The sequence below is a fragment of the Oncorhynchus kisutch genome, linkage group LG20, assembly GCF_002021735.2.
Source record: "Oncorhynchus kisutch isolate 150728-3 linkage group LG20, Okis_V2, whole genome shotgun sequence".
Lineage (NCBI taxonomy): Eukaryota > Metazoa > Chordata > Actinopteri > Salmoniformes > Salmonidae > Oncorhynchus > Oncorhynchus kisutch.
Window position 1 is genome coordinate 26,862,888 of NC_034193.2, and position 25,267 is coordinate 26,888,154.

At 42.4% G+C, this 25,267-nt stretch overlaps 1 protein-coding gene across 4 annotated transcripts in view; it reads left to right on the plus strand.

Moving 5' to 3' along the window:
• The window catches only part of svild (supervillin d), a 112,914-nt gene that overhangs the window by 61,073 nt on the left and 26,574 nt on the right, over positions 1-25,267 (plus strand). For all 4 annotated transcript variants that reach the window (XM_020453836.2, XM_020453841.2, XM_020453837.2 and 1 more), the window contains 10 exons: positions 1,748-1,862; positions 5,020-5,337; positions 5,825-6,072; positions 6,389-6,518; positions 17,091-17,238; positions 17,442-17,525; positions 17,979-18,065; positions 18,519-18,699; positions 23,445-23,617; positions 25,046-25,201. In XM_020453836.2, coding sequence (XP_020309425.1) covers positions 1,748-1,862; positions 5,020-5,337; positions 5,825-6,072; positions 6,389-6,518; positions 17,091-17,238; positions 17,442-17,525; positions 17,979-18,065; positions 18,519-18,699; positions 23,445-23,617; positions 25,046-25,201 — 1,640 coding nt within the window. The remainder of the gene's footprint in view (positions 1-1,747; positions 1,863-5,019; positions 5,338-5,824; positions 6,073-6,388; positions 6,519-17,090; positions 17,239-17,441; positions 17,526-17,978; positions 18,066-18,518; positions 18,700-23,444; positions 23,618-25,045; positions 25,202-25,267) is intronic.

Here is a 25,267-nt window from a genome sequence, read left to right on the forward strand (position 1 = left end):
CGTTTGCCATATAGGTCGATGTTACTCAGGCATCGTGGGACACCCAGCCATTTCTTCACGTATTTTTTTTATTTGTTTTTATTTCACCTTTATTTAACCAGGTAGGCTAGTTGAGAACAAGTTCTCATTTGCAACTGCGACCTGGCCAAGATAAAGCATAGCAGTGTGAGCAGACAACAAAGAGTTACACATGGAGTAAACAATTAACAAGTCAATAACACAGTAGAAACCAAAGGGGGAGTCTATATACAATGTGTGCAAAAGGCATGAGGAGGTAGGCAAATAATTACAATTTTGCAGATTAACACTGGAGTGATGAATGATCAGATGGTCATGTACAGGTAGAGATATTGGTGTGCAAAAGAGCAGAAAAGTAAATAAATAAAAACAGTATGGGGATGAGGTAGGTGAAAAAGGGTGGGCTATTTACCAATAGATGAGGTATGAGGTAATGGTTCGCTCCATCTTCTCCACTGTTGTTATTGGGACCTCATAGACGGTGAGTGGCCACATTACCCGGGGGAGAAGTCCAAACTGTAGGCACCAAAGCTTGAGCTTCCCAGGCAGTAGGGTCTTGTTGATGTTCTCAAGACCGTCGGCGATGTCCTGCCTTACTTGCTGCACTTGATCTTTATCCCGGAGGCTTTCGTTGTACCATCTACCCAGGCTCTTGACGGGTTGCTTAGACACCGTTGGTATCGGGTCATCTCCAATGCAGAACCTCACAGTTATATCTTGGTTTCATCAGACCAGGGAATCTTGTTTCTCATGGTCTGAGAGTCTTTAGGTGCCTTTTGGCAAACTCCAAGCCGGCTGTCGTGTCTCTTACTGAGGAGTGGCTTCTGTCTGGGCGCTCTACCTTCTGGAAAGTTTTACAATCTCCACAGAGGAACTCTGGAGCTCTGTTAGAGTAACTATCAGGTTCTTGGTCACCTCCCTGACCAAGGCCCTTCTCCCCCGATTGCTTAGTTTGGCCTGGCGGCCAGCTCTAGGAAGAGTCTTGGTTGTTCCAAACCTCTTCCATTTAATAATGATAGAGGCCACTGTGTTCTTGGGGACCTTCATTACTGAAGTCATTTTTTTGGTGCCCTTCCCCAGATCTGTGCCTCGACACAATCCTGTCTTGGACACAATTTCGTGTCTCATAGAAAATGGTCTGAATATTTATGTAAGATATTTATTCTAAAGATGACATTTAAAAAAAGTTTGTTATTTATTTATTAAAAAATATAAAAAATTGAATAAGGCTGTAACTTAACAAAATGTTGAAAAAGTCAAGGGGTCTGAATAATTTTCCCGAATGTACTGTATAGGCATAGAACTCTGTGTTCTACCCACATTTATGGTGCTAGGAGTTATTTTTTAACAGGTTTTTCATTGAATTGAATATACATTTTAATGAATAAACATTGGAATTGTTGACACATACGCACTCACTCACTGATTATATTTTACATAGATTCTGTTATCAGAAGCCCTGAATGAGGCCAGTGCCACTATCAAATCAGAAGGCAAGGTACATTTAGTGCCCATGATAAACACATGACAATCAGCCAGCCAAGGTGTCATAATAAAAGAGATAGTTGGTGCCAGTAATAAAAGTCCTGGTAGCCAACGTCTATCAATGCCATCCTCAATTGTATTTTCTCTGTCCATCATTGTCTCTCTCCCTACACTTTCTCTCCCTATTTATTTCTCTATCTCGCTCGCTCTCTTCCTTTGTCTCTCGCTCTGTCTTTTTCTGCAGCCCTCCCAAGGAGGAAGAATCTAAAGGCTCAGAGATGCAGGAGGCTACAGACAAGCGCAGGTCGAAAGGGGAGCGCTCCCACACACAACCGGTCACTGAGTTTGAGGTGAAGAGGGTGAGTCTGTTTAAAAAAATCTGGGTGATAGTGTGTTCTACTATAAGAGCAGTGTATGGGTGTATGCATGAGGATGTGTGTTAAAATTGGGATGAGTGTTCTTGATCACTCTGTGGGGTATGCGTGAGAATTGGTTTGTGTGTATTTCAGGGTTGAGTTGTGTGACACAAAGATGGATTGAGCGTGTTCATGCTAAAAATACAGGTCTTGTGAATGGTAGCTACAGGCCAGGGTAGGTTTATTAGCAATGGAGTCTGCTTTTGAAGATGTATTGAAAAACGTCACGCTGTAGTTAACCTTTATCGTTGTTGCAATTCTTTCCCCTTTTTGTTCATTACTACCTTCAACTCCTCTCCTCTGTTCCCCCTCTCCTTATTTCTCTCCACCTCCTCCTTTCTTCACTTCCTTTTCCTCGTCCCATCTCGCTCTCGCTCTCTGTCGAATTCAAAATGCTTTAATTGGCATAAAGGACAAGGTCAGTGTTGCCAAAGCTAAGTGATTCATAGTAAAGAATAGTAGCTATAGTACTAAAGAACGCAATACTAAATTAGTGTTTCTGTCTAATGCCCTTTTGTGGGGAAAAACTCATTCTCATTGGCTGGGCCTGGCTCCCCACTGCCCCCCTGCCCAGCCATGTGAAATCCATACTTAATTTTGTGTATATAAATATATATATACGATGCCTTCGGAAAGTATTCAGACCCCTTGACTTTTTCCACATTTTGTTAAGTTACAGCCTTATTCTAAAATGTATTTTTTTTATCCTCACAAATCTACACACAATACCCCATACTGACAAAGCAAAAAAAGTTTTTGCAAATTTATAAAAATATAAAAAACAGATGCCTTATTTACATAAATATTCAGACCCTTTGACGTGAGACACAATTGTGCTTCAGGTGCGTCCTGTTTCCATTGATCCACCTGTGGTAAAATCAATTGATTGGACATGATTTGGAAAGGCACACACCTGTCTATGTAAGGTCCCACAGTTGACAGTGCATGTCAGAGCAAAAACCAAGCCATGAGGTCGAAGAAATTGTCAGTAGAGCTCCGAGACAGGATTGTGTCGAGGCACAGATCTGGGGAACGGTACCAAAAAATGTCTGCAGCATTGAAGGTCCCCAAGAACACAGTGGCCTCCATTCTTAAATGGAAGAAGTTTGGAACCACCAAGACTCTCTTCCTAGAGCTGGCCGCCCGGCCAAACTGAGCAATCGGGGGAAAGGGCATTGGTCAGGGAGGTGACCAAGAACCCGATGGTCACTCTGACAGAGCTCTGGATTTCCTCTGTGGTGATGGGAGAACCTTCCAGAAGGACAAACATCTATGCAGCACTCCACCAATAAGGCCTTCATGGTAGAGAGGCCAGCCGGAAGCCACTCCTCAGTAAAAAGGCACATGACAACCTGCTTGGAGTTTGCCAAAAGGCACCTAAAGGACTCTGACCATGAGAAACAAGTCTGATAAAACCAAGATTGAACTCTTTGGCCTGAATGACAAGTGTCAAGTCTGGAGGAAACTAGTCAGGAAAACTAGTCAGGATCGAGGCAAAGATAAATGGAGCAAAGTACAGAGAGATCCCTGATGCCTTAAGTATTCAGACCCCTTTAATTTTTCTACATTTTGTTTCATTACAGCCTTATTCTAAAATGGATTAAATCAAGATAAAGTCAAATTGGAAAGATGTTTTTAGGAAAATGTATGACAAATTAATAAAACATTTAATGCTAATGTCTTGTGACAAGTATTCTACCCCTTTGTTATGGCAATCCTTAAGTTCAGGGGTAAACATTTTCTTAACAAATCACATAAGTTGCATGGATTCACTGTGTGCAATAATAGTATTTAACATATTTTTGAATGACTACCCCATCTCTCTACTAAAGTCAGAATTATCTGAGAGGTCGAGCCGTGAATTTCAAGCACAGATTCAAAGAAGTGCAGAGAGCAAAGAAGGGCACCTATTGGTAGACGGGTAACAAAAAACTGACATTGAATGTCCCTTTGGATGATCAATACACCCAGTCACTACAAAGATACAGGCGTACTTCCTAACTCAGTTGCCACAAAGGAAGGAAACCACTCAGGTATTTTGCCATGAGGCCAATAGTGATTTTAAAACATTACAGTTTAACGGCTGTGATAGGAGAACTGAGGATGGGACAACAACATTGTAGTACTTCACAATACTAGCTTAAATGACAAAGTGAAAAGAAGGAAGCCTGAATACAATACTAATGTTCTAAAACATGCATCCTGTTTGCAATAAGGGACTAAAGTAATACTGCAAAAGAAATGGGCAAATAAATTACTTTTTTTGTCCAGAATACAAAGTGTTACGTTTGGGGCAAATCCAACACTTCACTGAGTACCACTCTTCATATTGCATGCATCATGTTATGTGTATGCTTGTCCTCGGCAAGGATTACCCACTGGGCACAAACTGGTTGAATCAACATTATTTCTATGTCATTTCAACAAAATTAAGTTGAACCAACGTGGAATAGACATTGAATTGATATCTGTGCCAAGTGGGTAGGAAGATTTTTAGGATAAAAATACATGGAATAGAGCTAAGAACAGGCAAAATCCTAGAGGAAAACCTGGTGTCTACTTTTCATCAGACACTGGAAGATAAATTCACCTTTCAGCAGGACAGTAACCGAAAACACAAGGCCAAACATACACTGTTTCTTACGAAGACGACATTGAATGTTCCTGAGTGGCCTAGTTAGTTTGGACTTAAATTGGCCTGAAAATCTATGGCAACAACCAACTTGACAGAGCTTGAGGATTTAAAAAAAGAAAGAATAATGGGCAAATATTGTACAATCCAGGTGTTCAAAGCTCTGAGACTTACCCAGAAAGAGTGACAGCTGTAATCGCTGCCAAAGGTGATTCTAACATGTATTGACTCAGGTGGTTGAGTAATTATCTAAACAAGATTATATAAATGTTTTATTTTCAATAAAAAAAATGAAGTTAACATTTTTCTTCAGCTTTGACATTTTATTTTGTATAGATCCTTGACAAAAAAATCAATTTGAATCCCACTTTGTAAAAAAAAAAATTTCATTTCTTTAGCTAACCATTCTAGATGTTGTAATTTCAGTTAGGTTTTCTAATTCCCTTGTTCCTCCCTCCCCCCGTCCAGCTCTCGTCCTCCATTTCCCCCCTACCCCTCTCCGACCAAACACCATACCCCGGAAGCAAGGACGAAGAGGACAAGTCCCCTATACCCTCCCAGCCTGTCTTGCTGCAGCGCCAAGACTCGGGCACCCGCAGTGGCATCAAGGGCATCCTCAAAAAGAGTCGTTCCACTAGTGTCGAGTCGGACTACAGTGAGGGAGGAACCCCTGAAAGCACCCCCACCACCGGGGTGGTCCGACAAACCAGCGTAACCCTGAGCCACCCCGAGAGCGACGAGGAAGATGAGGAGAAAACAGAGGAGGTGGAGGAAGAGGAGGATGAGGTGTGTTTTCTCACTTCTTAGTATGTGAAACAGTTTGAGGATCTGAATGTATACACATCTCTATATAATCTCCATTGAACATGTGTTTTAGTCTAGGACTGGGCTCAATCTGTACCTGGGAAATTGGCCCTATGCAATATAGTGTCCACATTAGTTTTCCCACTATGAGCATCTGGAATATGTGAAATACTTTCTTTCAGTTGAATGACTGTATAATAGATAAATCGCCCATAGTCGGTTCAAATTGCTAGAGCAAATTGTTCCGATGATAATACCCACCAGAGGGTGAAATCGTCTTGAGAAATGTTGGTTTCAATCTCAGGACTAAAAGATGACCCCGACATCCGCTTTATAGAGCTGCAATCCGGTGGCGGATAATGGTTGCAATTGAGATCAGCTGTGCGGGTGTTTTTTTTTTTTTTTAGCATGTGTTGATGGTTTAACGAGCGATCAGCCCAATCAATAATAATTATTGTTGTTATTTCAGGAAGATGAGACGATAGTGGACGATAGCCCCGACGGAGGGCGTTTCAGTACCCCCCGGATGCAGAGGGGCAGTGGGCGTGGTGGTAGCAGTAGTTCAGCGGAGGACCTCCAGAGCCGGACCCCCTCTCCAGACGAGAGCCTGGGGGAGGAAGAGATGGAGAAGATGTCTTCGTTGGACACGGAAGATGGAGAGGATCAGGATGTGGATAGCAGTCTGGACAGCAGTGTGGGGTCATCCCTGAAAGAGAGGTGTAGTAGGGGAAATTCAAACGCATGCACACAAGCGTTTTCGTTTTGTAGACACCTATCATAAAACAAATGACTGATACAGGTCTGCGCACTTCATACATGGAGATTTACAGCATTTCTACCTCTACATTGTATTTTGTATAAACATACTGTAAGATGCATATTCTATGATATTGTATAAATAAGATATATTATTGCGATTCAGATGTAGTCCTTCACACTTTGTGTTACTCTGTTTGAAAAATAGCCTATACATTACATGTGATTTTCTTTGCTAGTAAGGCCTACATTGACTGCCCTCCTCTCCTTCTCCCAGGCTAGCTGAATTGAGCAGTGGTGAGGAGGAGTGGAAGGCCAAGCTGAAGAAGCCCAAGGATCTGGTGCAGAAGTCCCTGGCTGACCGTTTCAACCAGCTCCAGGACTCTGGAGATGCCTGGAAGAAGAAGGTAAGTCTGGGCCTCTGAGTCACTCTATACAGGGTACTGGAGCTGTTTGTGAGGAATGAGGCTGGATTTGGGCTTTGGAGGGTTGGAGAAACTCTGGGTCTGACAAGGTTAAGGACTGGAGGCCTCTGAAGCCTGGGCCTTTAGTAGTGATCACGACCCAGGAAATGTGACCTGTCTGTAAAGACTGACTCGGCCTGGGTTTTGTGGTGGAAATGTGCTGATTCAGTTTGCCTTCCTGTGTGTTGTGCTAAGAAGAGTAGGGTGGGAAAGAGGAGGAAGACGACGAGAGTGTAGTAGGGTGGGGGGAGGTTGAGGAAAGGGTGAGTGTGGCTAGGGAAGGGAGGGGAAGGAAAGGGGGGATGTGTGGTGGGGTGGGTGGGGAGGAGATGTAATGTGGGGAGGGAGATTTGGGAGTGGTTGGGCAATGAGGCCAAATCCAGGGCCTAGCCATGCAGCCTCCCAGAGAAAGACTCACTCGTAAAAATAAAATACCACGCAATACAGGGTGTTTCCTGTGGCTCTCCTCTCCTCCCGCGAGCTGGTCTACTTCCTGTTTCTCCCTTTATTTGTCTTTTTCTCTTTCTGTCCTACACGTACATACACACGCACACACACGCCCTCTCACTAATAGAAATAAGAAATTAAAGTTCTCTCTGTACTTTTCTGTGCTACACACACATACTCTTGCTCTCTCACACACAGAAACAAAAGTGTAATTTCCTGCTCATATAAAATATACAAAAACACATGCTCAGTCTCTCCTTCCTCTCTCATTCATACTCTTTTTCCATCTCTCTCTTTCACTCACGCCAAACTCCCTTACCTAATCTATCTCTGTCTCTACCTCACTCAACATATCATGTGCTCTCCCTCTCCTTTTTGTTTTCCAACTCTGAATGCATCATCATGTTACTCATTTATATAACGTTTGTGGCACGCATTTGTGGAACTCTTCACAAATCGGCAAAACATTTCAATAGGACACTAGAAATGATGTAATCTTTATTCATATGGATGGAACATCTTTCTAGGCTTCAACGTGAGACAAACCTCGATGGGTTTACTGGTTATGGTGAAGCTTCCATCCGAGAGTAGCTGTCATCTTCCCTATAAATACACTCTTAGCCTGAAAATCCCATCTCAAGTGTTCACCGGGAGCCAAAGCATTCTCAACACAAATCCCAGAAACATTCAATTGGGCTCCAGAAATGATGTAATCTTCCTTTATACAGACGGTCCCTTTACTATATTTATGTCAACTTTATTTAACCATGTAGTTCCATTGAGGTCAGAAGACCTATTTCCCAAGGGAGACCGGACTATTTATTCAATTTATGTCTGTAATTTGTGGATAAATCCACAGTTAACCTAAAAAGTGCATCGGAGGCATTCACTGACAGCTCAGAAACGTCCCAGGAAAGAAGTATGCAGCTTCCAAATATGCCTGTGGATTTCTTCCTTTAATCCATCTGAGGTCATTACTGATGAATTGGACTGGAACCCATCATGCTGCAGCTGTCAGCATTGCAGAGAGAGAGGGAGCACAAGTTTATAAGGAGGCTATCTCCCCCCAGAGCCAAGGTTAGGAATGTGAATGGGGACCATGTTGACACCACAAGTAAGAGGTAAGCAATGCCAATTAGAATTTGGTGCCAACATGGAGGATAGTTTGACTAGTTTGGTGGTGCCCCTGATATGAGAATGTGGAGGTCTGGAGGGTGCCAGTGTTTCCCCTACTATAGTTTAGCTATTGCCCCCCCCCCCCCCCCCCCCCGCCTGAAAGAGTTTGGCTTCCATTGGTATCAATTTATTATTTTGATACCAAATTTGACTCTGAATGCATGAAAACTGTCAATTGAAATCATTAAAAACAAATCTATTGAGTGGGGGTGAGGTGCAACAGAGCTAGGAGGGGGGAAATGAAATCTATTCAATCAATAAAGTTTATTCAAAACAATGAAATACTTCACCAGCACACAAGTTGTGTCCCTCATCTTGGGTGAATATAATGGTGAAAATCATAGTTCCAGATGCTCAATTTTTTTTAACTCGAGGTAGCACCTTTAGTTTTCCAGGCACACATTTAGGAAAAACAGGAACTGTCCTCTGAGTCGCTGTGGAACCGAGCCGGAACAGATGTTGTTTCTCTTTCGCCGTCATCAGGAGAATGGGGCATGGAACATACACCACCGCCACCTTCTCTCACAAGCTACAGATGTTTCCTGCTAGCGCAACATTTTCCACTCTGGTGTTATTTTTTCATTTCTAATTTTTTAAAGGCTATTGAAAAAAACATTTGTTGGAGTGTATGAGTGACACTGATTTGTATGTGGCTGTCACTTGTAGTGTACTCGACAAGTTCTACTGTCATTCAGTGGAGTAATCTTTTGTAGCAAAAATGCTAGTTCTCATCTTGAATTCCAATGTGACTTGTTGCTGGGGTCATACTTGACCAGAGCTTTGAAATATTCAGTGTTCCCGAATACTTTTGTGTAGATAAGATGGGTACTCCAGACTTGTTATGTTCCCCTCTACCTGAAATAATTGGACCTAAATTGGTTACATTGAAATGTTACTTTAAAGTGGACCTGGATCATTTTATGGTGGCTTTGCGGTGCCCCGCCTGGAAAATAATTTAGCTAGGAGAAACATTGGCGAATACTTTTATCTTTTTTAAATTCTTTTTTTACATCAAGAAAGACCACACAACCTATGAAATTCATTCTCACCTCCCCCAACCTACAGTAAACCTGTACAAGTTTCCCCTCTCGCCAGTAACTGGAGGTCTGCCTGACATCTGTCGACTAGGCTATAATGTTAGACGGATTGGTTGTTTAGCAACCAAACAGATGCGTGCACAACTATGGGGCAAAACAGATGGGGTTGGCTTAGATTGTTGATAACATGTCAACTATATTTTGTCTCCAATTTTTATTGAAAACATAAATACATTTGCACATTGAGCACTTGTCTCTCAAATAACGTTAGTGTTATTAGTTTAGCTAGCTAGCAAATTGTAGCCATATTAGCATAGACATGCAATCATGAACAAGATCAAACGAATTGAAACAACCCACTTTCTATTCACCAAATGGCAGTTTTTTTGTCATTGTTGCTAGCTGGCCATCTAGAATCATAACACATGTTCTGCCCCTTTGAAGTGAGTGCATCGTTTTCGTGACGACGTCAGGTAACCCATCTATAACATCCTTTAGAGTGGAAAAAAAAAATGTAATGACATTTAGTACTCACAGTGCTGCCTCCAGTGCCATAACAGTGAGCTCACCACAGCGATGTGTGCAACCCACCCCACTCCCACCTGCCCGGGCTTGGGATTGCTTGGATGTTTGTTCCTCTGAATCAAAATAGCAGAAACAGTCTCGTCTGTGGAGATGAAAGACGAGAGCCATATGCTCGGTCTGCGAGGGGAAAGGGTCGAGTCTGTCTTAGAATGCATCTGTTTTGTAGATTCTGCTATATTCGTTAGGAGAACCTGGGTAACCATCTACATAAAGCCTACAAGTATTATGCATTATTATGCATTATTACTTTGTCATGAGCATGCACGAGCCTCTTATCTCATACTGATCCTGACTAAATGCTGATACATAGGGATTTAGAATATTATAAGTCTTATTATGCGATTTTATAAAGACATGCGTACGAACTTATAACAAGTTTATTAAGCATTATACCTGCAGGCTTACTAAAGTGTTACCAAAGCCTACAGGCCTTAACCCCAAATGGGAAGGATGGGCACCATCTAATTATGTATCCCCCTCTTCTCACTGAATAGGTCCACCTTTTCACCTCCCTCTCTCTTTTCCCCTCGCTCTTCTGGCATTCCCTCATAGGTTGGGAATGACTCCTGTTGCTTCTCTGCATGGTCTCAAAACCCAATTTCCTCCCACTCCAGCTGTGGTCTCGCCGGATATTAAGGATGACCCACCCCCCACCCCCTTCTCTCCTCTCTTCCTCCCCTGCTTCCACCTCAAGACCCTTTCCTCATCTCTGTATGATACCCTGCCTGTTCTGTCAACCGTACACACTGACAAGTCAGTAGTAATCAGGTGAGTTACTAGGAGTCTGTGTGGGCACGTGCTTGTGTTTGCGTGTGTGTGTGTGTGTACACCTAGTGTGTGTGCAAGCTTGTATGTACAGTACCAGTCAAAAGTTAGGACACTTACTCATTCCAGGTTTTTTTCTTTATTTTTAAAAATAATTTTCTATATTGTAGAATAATAGTGAAGACATCAAAACTATGAAATAACACATATGGAATCATGTAGTAAGCAATTAACAGGTGTGCCTTGTTAAAAGTTAATTTGTGTAATTTATTTCCTCAATGTGTTTGAGCTAATCAGTTGTGTTGTGACAAGGTAGGGTTGGCATACAGACGATAGCCCTAGTTGACATGAAGGTCAGTCAACCTGGAAAACGGTTTTTATTTCTTTACTTACCTATTGTTCACCTAATACCTTTTTTGCACTATTAGTTAGAGCCTATAAGTAAGCATTTCACTGTAAGGTCTACACCTGTTGTATTCGGCGAACGTGATAAATAAACTTCGATTTGATGAAGCTGGCTCTCATGAGGACTGCCGTGGGAAAGGAAGACCCATAGTAACTTCTGCTGCAGAGGATAAGTTCATTAGAGTTACCAGCCTTAGAAATTGCTGCCCAAATAAATGCTTCACAGAGCTCAAGTAACAGACATCTCGACATCGACTGTTCAGAGGAGACTTAATCAGGCCTTCATGGTCGACTTGCTGCATAGAAACCACTACTAAATGACACCAATTATAACTTATTGGATATAGGGGGCGCTCTTTTAATGTATGGATAAAAAAACGTGCCCCTTTAAGCGCAATATTTTGTCACGAAAAGATGCTCGACTATGCATATAATTGGCAGCTTTGGAAAGAAAACACTCTGACGTTTCCAAAACTGCAAAGATATTATCTGTGATTGCCACAGAACTCATGCTACAGGCGAAACCAAGATGAAACTTCAACCAGGAAATGGGAAGAATTTTTGAAGCTCTGTTTTCTATTGTCTCCTTATATGGCTGTGAATGCGCCGGGAATGAGCCTGCCCTTCCTATCATTTCTCCAAGGTGTCTGCAGCATTGTGACATATTTGTAGGCATATCATTGGAAGATTGGCCATAAGAGACTACATTTTCCAGGGGTCCGCCCGGTGTCCTTTGTCTAAATTGGTGCGTAATCTACAAGCTGCACGCAGTCATCCAGTGATTGAGAGGAGAGAGGAGGCTTTCAACGAACGATATATCATGAAGAGATATGTGAAAAACACCTTGAGGATTGATTCTAAACAACGTTTGCCATGTTTCAGTCGATATTATGGAGTTCATTTTGAAAAAAGTTCGGCGTTTTGAAGACTGAATTTTCATTTTTTTTTTGGTAGCCAAACGGAGCGATTTCTCCTAAACAAATAATCTTTCAGGAAAAACGGAGCATTTGCTATCTGAGAGTCTCCTCATTGAAAACATCTGAAGTTCTTCAAAGGTAATGATTTTATTTGAATGATTTTCTGGTTTTTGTGAAAATGTTGTCTGCTGATGCTAACGCTAAATGCTACACTAGCCGCGCTAGCTGTTACACAAATGCTTATTTTGCAATGGTTGAGAAGCATATTTTGAAAATCTGAGATGACAGTGTTGTTAACAAAAGGCTAAGCTTGAGAGCTAGCATATTAATTTCATTTCATTTGCGATTTTCATGAATAGTTAACGTTGCGTTATGGTAATGAGCTTGAGGCTGTATTCACGATCCCGGATCCGGGATGGCTCGACGCAAGAAGTTAAAAGAGACTTGCTTGGGCCAGGAAAACACGAGTAATGGACATTAGACTGGTGGATATCTATTGTTTGGTCTGATGAGACCAAATTAAAGATTTTTTTGGTACCAATCGCCGTGTCTTTGTGAGATTCAGAATAGATGAATGGATGATCTCTGCATGTGTGGTTCCCACCGTGAAGCATGGAGGAGGTGGTGTGGGGGTGCTTTGCTGGTGACACTGTCAGTGATGTATTTAGAATTCAAGTGGCTACTTTAACCAGCATGGCTACCACAGCATTCTGCAGCATTACGCCATCCCATCTGGTTTGCGCTTAGTGCGACTATCATTGGTTTTTCAATAGGACAATGACCCAACACACCTCCAGGCTGTGTAAGGGCTATTTAACAAAGGAGAGTGACAGAGTGCTGGTTGAGAGAATGCCACGAGTATGCAAAGCTGTCATCAAGGCAAAGGGTGGCTACTTTGAAGAATCTATTATATATTTTGTTTTGTTTAACACTTTTTTTGGTTACTACATGATTCCATATGTGTTATTTCATAGTTTTGATGTCTTCACTATTATTTGTGTGTGTGTGTGTGTGTGTGTGTAGGGTTGGGCGATATGGCCAAAATAACATTTCACAATATTTGTTTAACTTACTGTATGTTGACAGTAAGTCTTTGAATTATACAATTTCTAGGGTGGCAACACACACGTGATTTCAATGGGTATTTCTCCATTCTGATTTGTTTTTATACCGTTCAATCCAACTTCAACCCCAAACATTTTCCTACGCTTTTGTTATAATTTCCTCAGTGCCACTTAGAGCTGCATGAAATGGGCAAAATATATAGGCGTAGTTTATTGGTGTACTGTTGGAATCATGGAAATAGAATGATTATTGTAGTTCAATAGTTACAATATAGTGGGCAGCACTTTGAGTACATTGTTTGACATGATGACAAATTAACAAGTCAGGGAGAAATTATTGTGAAAAGGTAGGAACCAAAGTGTTTGTCATCGTTTCCCAGGGGGCCCTATACGATGGTACATTCCCCTTCGATGTAGCTAACTAGCTAACATATTCATGCTTTGCCTATTTCTCTCTGATTTAGTAGATACTGTTACACAGAAATGCTGATCTTGGCCTACACCAGCACTGGTTTCAGGCTGTATTAGCCATCTAAGTTTAAAGAGCTCTAGCACCTCGGACTCAGTGAGAAACTTTGTAGCTAGGGAGGAGCATTGGAGATTAGGAAATGTTGGACAGACAAGTAGGCATGGCAGAGTCAAATAGGAATCCTGACTTAATGAAGTGGTGATTAAAGAGCTCAGCCATGTGCTCCTTGTCAGTAACAACCACATCATCAACATTAAGGGACATGGGCAGCTGTGAGGAGGAGGGTTTATTCTCCAGGTCTTTAACAGTTTTCCAGAAATTCTTGGGTTTAGACCCACAGAGGGAGAACTGCTCCTTAAAGTAACTAACTTTGGCCTTCCTGAGTGCACTTATTTTTAATTTGCCTGAATGAGAGCCAGTCAGCCTTAGTATGCTTGTGCCGAGCGATTTTCCAAATGGAATTCTTGAAGTGGAGTAACTCTGCCAGATCACGGTTTAACCAGGGGCTGAACCTGTTTTTAATTCTAATTTTCTTTATGGGTGCGTATTTGTTAACGATACCTCTGAAAATATCAAAAAGAAGGTCCAATCGTCTTTGACAGAGGGGATTAAGCTGATTCTATACCAATTTCCAGGGGCCAGGTCATGAAGGCTGGCTTGCTCATGAAAGTTTTTTTTTTAAAGTGTCTATGACAAATCAGGACAGGTCGTTTCACTGAGCTGCCATTACAAACACCAGCTGTCAAACAGTGATCACGAAGGTCATTACAGAAACACCAGACTGATACCTATCAGGATTATTTGTAAGGATAACATCAAGGAGAGTAGCCTTTTCTGGGTTTTTGGAGTCCTACCTTGTGGGATTGGTAATAATCTGACAAAGATTTAGGGAGTCCCATTGCTTTAGGACTTGGTCAGGTGGTTTAAGCATGCCCCAGTTTAGGTCTCACCAAGCAGGACAAATTCAGACTTAGTGTAAGGGGCCAGGAGAGCGCTTAGGTCATTTAGGGCACAGGCCGGTGCTGATGGTGGCCGATAACACCCAGCAAGAGTTAACAAAGAGTTATTTGAAAGTTTTAATGTGTAAAACCAGCAAATCAAATTCTTTGAGGACAGACTTGGTGGAGACAACCGAGCACTGAAGGTGTTCCTTGGTAAACATTGCCACTCCACCACCTTTGGAAGATCTGTCTTGCCGAAAAATGTTATAAGCAGATAGGCCAACTTTCACCCAATTTAAAGGCAATGCTACCAAATACTAATTGAGTGTATGTAAACTTACTATACTCAATTAGTATTTGGTAGCATTGCCTTTAAATTGTTTAGCTTGGGTCAAACGTTTCGGGTAGCCTTCCCACAATAAGTTGGGTGAAAGTTGGCCTATTCCTCCTGACAGAGCTGGTGTAACTGAGTCAGGTTTGTACGCCTCCTTGCTCACACACGCTTTTTCAGTTCTGCCCACACATTTTCTATAGGATTGAGGTCAGGGCTTTGTGACGGCCACTCCAATACCTTGACTCTGTTGTCTTTAAGCCATTTTGCCACAACTTTGGAAGTATGCTTGGGGTCATTGTCCATTTGGAAGACCCATTTGTGACCAAGCTTTACATTTCTTAAGATGTTGCTTCAGTAAATGTATGTAAACTTCTGACCGACTGGGAATGTGATGAATGAAATAAAAGCTGAAATAAATAATTCTCTCTCCTATTATTCTGACATTTCACATTCTTAAAAAAAAGTGGTAATTCTAACTGACCTAAAACAGGGAATATTTACTGTGATTATATGTCAGGAATTGTGAAAAACTGAGTTTAAATGTATTTGGCTAAGGTGTATGTAAACTTCCGACTTCAACTGTGTATAACTTGATCTGAAACTGTGTGGTGCCTGGCCTTGTATAGTATTCAGGCTACCTCTATTTATGCAATCCTAAGGTACTATGCCTTCTGCTGACATTTTAAAAAAACATTCCAAATGACAACAAATGTGTTATGATAGATTTTCATCAAGAAATCTTCAAGGCCCTGTAATATCCATGACTGTCATTTTTCTTCTCTAAAGTAATAATGGAAATGGCAATCTTTTATTTAAAATTTTTTTTGGGGAATCAACCAAACCTTTCCTTCAAAATGCCTATCCATGTTTTTATCCAAGACTTTCAAATATGTTCAGGTGTGGGGAAGTGATTTAATATGGAGCTTTGGGGCCTGAAACCTTCTCTTTTATGTGTCCATATAGACATTTTAGTTGTCAGCTAAAGCTGAACAGTTTTAGTCATTCTGTTTATTTCTCGTAATTCAGTTCCTTTTGACTAATTCAATGTCTATATATCTTTGTATATTTCTATATAATATCAACTTTCTCAATAATCTAGATTGGGACCAATACATTACATATCTACCTTACTCCAGTTTTCTGGACACATTTAGCTTGTACTGGACTAAACAACATGCTCAAATGGGAAATCTCCATTGAAAATGCTTTTTAGTCCAGGATTAGGCTTAATCTGGGATGCCAGCCCTGTGTGTTTAGGTTGGCACTCTATTGTTGAATGTATCAGTGAGTCAGCAGGCTTAGTTGCTTCCTAGTTTTCAGCTGAACAAAAACTAATGCAGACTTTGACAGGCCAGGTGGTTCTAGGAGGAGTCCTTTTGATCTACTGTATGTATGTTTAACATATGATTGATTCCATTCTCCGCGTGGCGCTAGGCAACATTCCCTCGACGTTCATTCAATCATTTGTAGCCTGTTTTACATTTCACAATTTTCACAATTAGCGTTTGAACTTTCACCAGAGTAAATTAGCGAGATTAAATATTATTACATCGTTATTTTCTAATGAGTGGATAACAATTGGCATTTTGAAACCATGCAGTCTCCCGAAAGGGGTTTTGTTATTTTGTCTCACAGCTCACACACACACACCATTGTACTGTACTCAGCCATTGGAAATCAAGCCAAGGCCATAAAATGCATCACGGATATTTAATATCATGAATTACTGTGCAACAGCTCGTGGGACTTGTGCCTGGTAAATTCCACAGTAATTCATTTTAATGATGAAATTTAGGTGCAGAAACAGCCATGGCAATGAAGCAAAATTCATGAGTATACATTTGTTTTGCTTCCGAGGGGAGAAGTGGGGTTCTCTGTTGGTAGTGTAGCTCATAAGTTTCCTTAAGACCAATGTAGTTTGGGAAATGTTCCAATATGTTTGTGCTCTGTTCCACTCTCTGTGTGTCTGAGTCTCTCTTGCTCTCTCTGCATCTCTCTTCTACACTCTTTGTCTCCAACATTCAGCTGTAGAAGTAGCCCAATATTCTCCCAAAATTCTATGTACGACCTGTCAACACATGCATTTGTAAAGGACATCACGCTGCTTGTTTAGCGAGTGCCACTCCCTCCCGATTTGGCCTGTACCTGTCGCGAACTCGGGACCCCTGCCTTGCCAGCACACGTGACCGTGTTCCTGAATCGTCTTACCAGACTGCGCCACACCGAAATGCTAGCTTTTTGCTGACAGAAGTTGGGACACTTCAGGCTGAGGAATAAGTTTCACACATCCCCCATGTGCTACTCATTCATTTGCCTATTTCTAACCTGTCTCCCCCTCTCCATCCCTTTCTCCTTCCTCTCCCTTCCCCCATCAGAAGTCCAGTGCGGACGTGGAGACCAAGATGTCCCTGGCGGACAGGATGAAGATCCTACAGGAGAAGGAGGAGGCATGGAAGAGCAGGGGGCGGGGCGCCGCCAACGATTCCACCCAGTTCACCGTGGCCGGGCGCATGGCTAAGAGAGGTCTGCGTCAGACACCCCCCTTTTACCACACCTATCGTTCCACACACGCATGCTGTTTTTATATGGGCTAATCCTATTGTATGTGGAGTGGGCTTAGAAAATGCAGCTGGGAAATACTACATTTAGAGTATATACTCACACTTCATATAAATTGCACAAGTCCACTTTGACGTCAGTATGACCCCAGTGTTCTTTCCCATCAGGTCTTGTGTCCGAGACTGGTAAAGAGGAGTCTCCCATTTCCCACATTAAGAAGTCCAGCGCCACGCCAGTCAAGCCACATGAAGGTATACTATGTTCTCCTTTTGATGATTAAATGGACTGTATAATCAGACTAGTAGTCTAAATATTTTGACATTTTCAGTCAGATTGTTTGGGGGCACTTAAGGGATAGTGTGACATTTTGGCAATTAAGCCCCTTTTCTAACTACCCAGAGTCCGTTGAACTCGTATTAGTTTCTCGTGCCTATGCTATCTAGCGTTAGCGCAATGACTGGAAGTCGACTAGAAGCATAGCATGCTTAAAGGGCTTAATTGCCAAAATCTTACACTATCCATTTAAGCCTCTGCTTGCTATTTGGGGTTTAGGTCCATAGTTCGTTGCCCCATGACATGTATTTGTAAAAAGTGCTATACAAGTGCCGTTTTCCTAGAATTCTAAACTCAGGAAACTAACCATGCATCAAGTGACCTGTTGTCAAAATGGCCGCCTATATGTCGTCATCTCTTTTGCTGAGAAGAAATCTCCACTCCGACTGGTGTCAAGGTGGAAGGGGACAAGAGGCTGGACAAGCTAGAGTCCTTCCTGGACAAGCTCCACAGTAAAGGTAAATCCCACACACTGACACTATTAGGTTTCACCGTGGCCACACCTTTTGTTATGAAATCTTTTAAAAACAAAGCCACTATCAAGTTTCTCCGTAGGCACACTTTTTGTCATGATACCCTTTGTGCCATAAAAGCTTGAAAATCGGCAGACTCAACACGCAATTGCCAATAAATAAGAACGTTTCTCTCTCCAATTGACTTCTGTCTGAATCTTCCTCACACTCAGAGTTACAGAAAGTAACTGGAATCGCTTGTTGAGTTTCTCGACGTTGATACTTCTCTGACACATTGGCTTGCAGGGCTATAGCGCGATAATGGGTAGTCCTACACATGGGGTTTCGTAGAAAACTAGACAGTGGTGGCCTTTTGATCTACAGTAGTAAGAGTTCAGTCAAACTGGTTGAATCCTGAAAGTTCTCATTTCCTACTTCCTGCTTTCTGTTTCTTGGCAGGGCTGGGGCACAGCCGGACTTCCACCATCGAGGTGACTGCCGAGACAGAGAAGGAGGTCATGACCCTGGATGATGAGATGTTTGGCCGCTTTTACAAGCCTGTGTCGCCCACCGCCCGAGGCGCTGTCGTTACTGCACTGACCGAGGAGGAATTCAGCGACCTTCAAGCCGACACGCCAAAGTACGGTTCAGTCTGTGTCAATGTAGCAATCTACAAACTGTATTGGAATCGGTCCTGTTGAATATAAACTCAGCAGAAAAGGAAATGTCCCTTTTTCAGAACCCTGTCTTTCAAAGATAATTCATAAAAATGTAACTTAACAGGTCTTCATTGTCAAGGTTTTAACAGTGTTTCCCATGCTTGTTCAATGAACCATAAACAATTAATGAACATGCGCACCTGTGGAACGGTCATTATGACACTAACAGCTTACAGACGGTAGGCAATTAAGGTCATAGTTATGAAAACTTAGGACACTAAAGAGGCCTTTCTACTGACTCTGAAAAACACCAAAAGATAGATGCCCAGGGTCCCTGCTCATCATCGTGAACGTGCCTTAGACATGCTGCAAGGAGGCATGGGGACTGTATGTGGCCAGGGCAATAAATTGCAATGTCCGTATTGTGAGACGCCTAAGACAGTGCTACAGGGAGACAGGACGGACAGCTGATTGTCCTCGCAGTGGCAGACCACGTGTAACAACACCTGCACAGGATCGGTACATCCGAACATCACACCTGCGGGACAGGTACAGGATGGCAACAACAACTGCCAGGAATGCATAATCCCTCCATCAGTGCTCAGACTATCTGCAATAGGTTTGAGAGAGGCTGGACTGAGGGTTTGTAGGCCTGTCGTAAGGCAGGTCCTCACCAGACATACCGGCAACAATGTCTCCTATGGGCACAAACCCACTGACGCTGGACCAGACAGGACTGGCAAAACGTGCTCTTCACTGACGAGTCGCGGTTTTGTCTCACCAGGGGTGATGGTCAGATTTGCGTTTATTGTCGAAAGAATGAGCGTTAAACCGAGGCCTGTACTCTGGAGCGGGATCGATTTGGAGGTGGAGGGTCCATCATGGTCTGGGGCGGTGTGTCACAGCATCATCGGACTGAGCTTGTTGTCATGGCAGGGAATCTCAACGCTGTGCATTACAGGGAAGACATCCTCCTCCCTCATGTGGTACCCTTCCTGCAGGCTCATCCTGACATGACCCTCCAGCACGACAATGCCAGCAGCCATACTGCTCGTTCTGTGCGTGATTTCCTGCAAGACCAGAATGTCAGTGTTCTGCCATAGCCAGCGAAGAGCCCGGATCCTATTGAGCACGTCTGGGACCTGTTGGATCGGAGGGTGAGGGCTAGGGCCATTCCCCCCAGAAATGTCCGGGAACTTGCAGGTGCCTTGGTGGAAGAGTGGGGTAACATCTCACAGCAAGAACGAGGCAAACTTGGTGCAGTCCATGAGGAGAAGATGCACTGCAGTACTTTGTTTCTGCTGTGGCCACCAGCTGTATTGACTGTTACTTTTGATCTTGACCCCTTCCTTTGTTCAGCGACACATTCTCCAATTTCAGTTAGTTACATGTCTGTTGAACTTGTTCAGTTTATGTCTGTTGTTGAATCTTGTTATGTTCATACAAATATTTACACATGTTAAGTTTGCTTAAAATAAACGCAGTTGACAGTGGGGACGTTTCTTTTTTTGCTGAGTTTAGTTCTCAGTGGGAGAATAAGTCAGGGAATTCCACTGGTCAATTTGATTAGTTGAGTTTGCTTATCTACTAGAGTAGTTGGTACTTGAGGTGAGAAAAGTATAGATAGTAGTTTTTAGTTGTCTTTAAAAAAAATCCCCACCATCATATCTTAGCCAATATGACACCAATCTTGATGAAAATTTGTAAATCAACTTGATTGGAGGTACACAACCAATCTTGATGAAAATTTGTAAATCAACTTGATTGGAGGTACACAACACTCGTCATGAGCCGTCCAGCCGTTACCGAGAACCACATACTGGGTTGTTAGCAATTGATTTTTAAAACTATTTATTGCGCCTACCTAGCTCAAGTTCTAGACGTCGGATTAAAACGAGACTATAGCGTGCATAAAGTGACTTTTGGTCCCTTTTTTTTAAATGCCGGTTTTACTAAATTTGTAGGTGCAACAGTTTTTATAAAATGTATAATTTATCGCTCTCACATGCACATAAGAAACAACAATGTGCTACCTTTTTGTAGCATTTATAGACAATGCTAACATATTTTGAAATTCAAGTATGATAGCTAAGGAGATGGAGAAAACACCCGGACAACCATGAATGATGTATGCGGTTAAGATAGTCTAGCTAGCTACATTTTCGGATATAACATGTTTCTAATTTTGACAGAAAGAGCCATATACTTGGCTAGCTATAGCCTAATGTTAGCTAGCTAACATTGAACCTGGTTGGTTAGCTACCTGCAGATTCATGCAGGGAAGTAACGTCATGAGTTGCTACATGTCTTATCAAAAGACTCCACTATGCAAGTAACCATTTCGGGTGCGTTCCTAAATTCAGTCTGGCCATCTACTCCGATTTCAGAGCACTGAGTGTGCCAGAGAGGGCAGAATAACTGATTCATTTTCAAACACTTAACACCCATTGAATATGGCCGGTGTCAGTAAACTCATCGGTCAGAGCGTCCGGTGGATGCTCTAAATTTGAAACGGACAATCTGACAGCACACTCTGGATAACATAACAGCCTAACCAGCTCTGCTAGGGCGAGTAATGTTCAGTGAGCTGTTCTCTCTCACTCACAGTAGATGACTGGAAGTAGCTAGCAAGTTAGCTTGGGTGCTTGACTGCTGCTGTTAGTACATTCGGATCAACCCTTAAAGAGATGGATGGGGCTAAAGCTTAAGAGGGTGTGAATGAGGCTGCATGGGTGTAGACAAAGGGCTCTCCAATAGTAGTAGCAAAATATTCAAAGGCCATTTTCTCAAAGTGAGTTTACAAGTTTATCAACTTTCAAAGCAAAATTACTTTCCCATTGTTCCTGAACTGTAGTGTATGATATGCCATTTTCTCTACTTTTATCCAATTTTTGCTTCAGATTTTGCCACATTTCATAGTTTGGATGTCTTCACTATAATTCTACAATGTAGAAAATACTAAAATAAAGAAAAACCCTTGAATGAGTAGGTGTTACCAAGCTTTTGACTGGTACTGTACATAATCATACGAAATGCTATGAGATCAGGCTGCAGCACAGCCAGCCAGCAAGCAGCGTATAGTCAAAAGAAAAGGAAATGCTTTCTACTTGATCAATTGAGTCTGTTTTTGAGTCTGTTTTCAACCATCAACTGTTTTAGACTACTATATTTTCACCAAGCAAGATAAATACATGTGCAATCACTACTGAGTGTATGAACAAAATCATTTTGGAATGAATGCTTCCAGACATTTAAATAGTCTGTCAAAATCAACTTTTTAAGAACAGGATTTGGAAAGTAATGGTTCGAGTTCCTGCCTGTGGATTAGAACATTGCAGGTTCACCTTCTGGAGGAGATATTTTGACCATTCTTTCATTAAACCTCTTAGTCGTGATGTCCTCTGTTTAGGGGACCTGTATGGTTGTGGTACCGTTTCCGACCAATATTTTCGCTTATATATTGATCTGTTGACACCATACTCCTGTCTTTTTTGCATTTTAATCTACGTGTGCTGATCAACAGGGCCATACTAACAACCATGTGTTGGATATTTTTCAACTCTGCCGTGCACACCTGTGTGATGCTAGCCACAGTAAGGATTAGCCACAATAGTGGAATTTGCAGTTTGCCTTCATAATAAAAGTGCCCCATTTAGAAGTGGGTCAAACAATGGAATAATGCATTATTTAGAGTAGATAATGCTAGACAAGGTTGGAATGTTGAACATCCCATAGCTGTGGTAAATTGTCCATATACCACACCTCCTCAGGCCTTATTGCTTATTTATAATGTTGTATAATAATTTTGCATAATCATCTTCCGGTGTAAAAAGAAACAGAAATTGCATTTTTTTTAAAACAATGTTTTATGTGATAATAGGTCTGATGCCGAAAAAGAAATGAAATTCACAAATGTGTATTATTCTTGCGTCGCCATCTTTATTGCGGAAAGAAATAAGTACAAACAACCACATATTATTTTGACAGAGGTAATGAACTCGCCATTGGTCAGAACAGCAATTGATAAAACAGGATCGTGTTTGAAACAAGTGCTTCTGAGCATAATTCAATATTACACAGGTAAGCTAACAGTTACAAAAATCATGAATGCCGACATGCTATCTGAGCTACTGTGTCCAACACACCACCACCTGTTATGTTGGGCACATACTGACAAAAAAGGATGTTATTATGTTGTTTTTTTAAAGCTTAAGGAAATACAGGCATGGCACCACATTACTACAAGACAAATCGTCTCAATCAAGCCTGATGGTCTTGTAAGAATAAAAGCTAAGTTTGCCTTCATTTAATTTATAAAGCATGAAAAGGTAACGTAATGGGATAGTGTCTTACTGTGGTGGGTGAAGATTCCAATAACTTGAATGTCGTACAATCACGTTATTGTGGAAGCACCTCCAAAAAAGTATTAATTAGGTTGTTTGAGAAGGTTTGAATCCTAAGCAACCTGCCTACACACAGTTTGAAGTACTATACCAACATAGCTACTGTAGCAGGTCAGAGCTGTGTGCTGGAAAACCTTGGAAGAGCATTGGTGGAATCTGCATTGTGATGTTCATGTGAATTTCCTTTATTTTTTGGCTTCAGACCAATGCCTATTCTCACTTAACAAAGTTTTTTTGTTTTTAAATTACCTTTTGCATTTGTAAATGATCTCAAGGTGTACATCTCTCCTTCTAACCTCCCCGACTTCTGCGTATGATTCTAGGTTGACATCGGCAGTGACGGAGCACAAGCGTGCTGTGCGTCCTACTCGGAATAACCAGGGCTCACGCAACCCCCTCCGTGCCCTGGCGGCCCGCAACGACATCCGCCAGGTCTACACGGAACAGAGACTCAATATAGCTACCGTGGAAACCAAGAGGATCCAAGTGGAGAGGAGTAAGCCATTCCTGTAATATGTGTTCTGTAATGCAAGGTGGTTTGTTTATTTTCTTTTTAACCCCTTTTCCCCCCCAAATTTGTGATATCCAGTTTGTAGTTAGTCTTGTCCCATCGCTGCAACTCCCGTACGAACTCAGGAGAGGCGAAGATCGAGATCCATGCTGCTTGGCACACGGCTCGCTTAACCCGGAAGCCAGCCGCACCAATGTGTCGGAGGAAACGCCGTACAACTGGAGACCGACGTTAGTATGCATGTGCCCGCCACAGGAGTCGCTAGAGCGCGATGGGATAAGGACATCCCGGCCGGCCAAACCATCCCCAAACCCAGACGACGCTGGGCCAATTGCGTGCCGCCTCATGGGTCTCCCGGTCACGGCCGGATGCGTCACCGCCTGGGATCGAACCAGTGACGCCTCATGCACTGTGATGTAGTGCCTTAGAACGCGCACCACGCAGGAGGCCCATGCAACGCAGATTTCAAAGATAACTATCCATTTAACAAGTTGTAAATGGATCGTTTTCTAAAAGTGAATCTCCAGGTGGCTAAGGAAGTGCTATTTTATTATATTTCTGAGATCTTTTATTTCAGCTCAGGAAACATGGGACCAACCGTTTACATGACATTGCCTACATGATAAAAAGACAAGAGGGCAAGACAAAAATGAAATGCTATAGGCTGAATGCTTGTTGTTTAAGGTACCAAACTGTCTGTTCAAGCATTTGACACACAGTTCGGACACTCATCGGTACAACACAAGATATGCTATCAGTGGTCTCGTCACATACCCCAGGTCCAGAACAGAGGCTGGGAAATGCACTGTATTAAATCGAGCCATGACTACATGGAACTTTCTGAACCCCCAGGTAACTCAAGCTAGCAATAAAACCAAGTTAAAAGAACACCTTACGGGCAACCGGGACTGTCAAGAGACAGACATTTTTATATATTTTGTATTGTAATATGCACTGTATTATGTAGGGGCTCATAGGGCAGGAGCCATCTCCTGTTTCTGAAGTGTGAGGCAGAGGGAGGAGATAATAGAGTATTATCTATATTACATTATGTATTTTATTTGTTTTGTTTCCTGTTTGGACCCCATACTAGTAAATACTATTACTCAAAGGTGGGTTTTGAGACGGGACTTGAAGGATTGAATGGAGTCAGATTCGCAGGTATACGGGGGGGGGGAGAGTTCCAGAGAGTGAGGTTGACATAGCTGAATGCACGGTCCCCCATGGAGTCAGAGGCTGCGGATTAGAGTGATTAGAGTGGATTAGAGACACCCCTACCCCGGGTGGGGGTGTCGATGAGTCGCTGCTAACCTCCATTTTGGATTGCTACCCACCCCCGTTTCAGCTCAAGTCCACATTGGCCAAGAACAATAATGGCCTACTAACCTCCATTTTGTCTCTTGTCATCCATAGTGGCCAAGCATTCCAACCTGGCGGACGCAGCTCTGGCCGGCCTGGCTAGCAAGGAGAACTTCCGCAAGGTCAACCTGCGCAGCACCAAGTCCACTGAGGTGGTGACCAACAACAGCACGCTGCCCTTCAACAAGCTCATGCTCATCCGCATCAAAGGTCAGTCAGAGGGCAAAGGTCATGAGGTCAGGAACGCCCTTTTTCTGTTAAAAAGTTGCACCATAT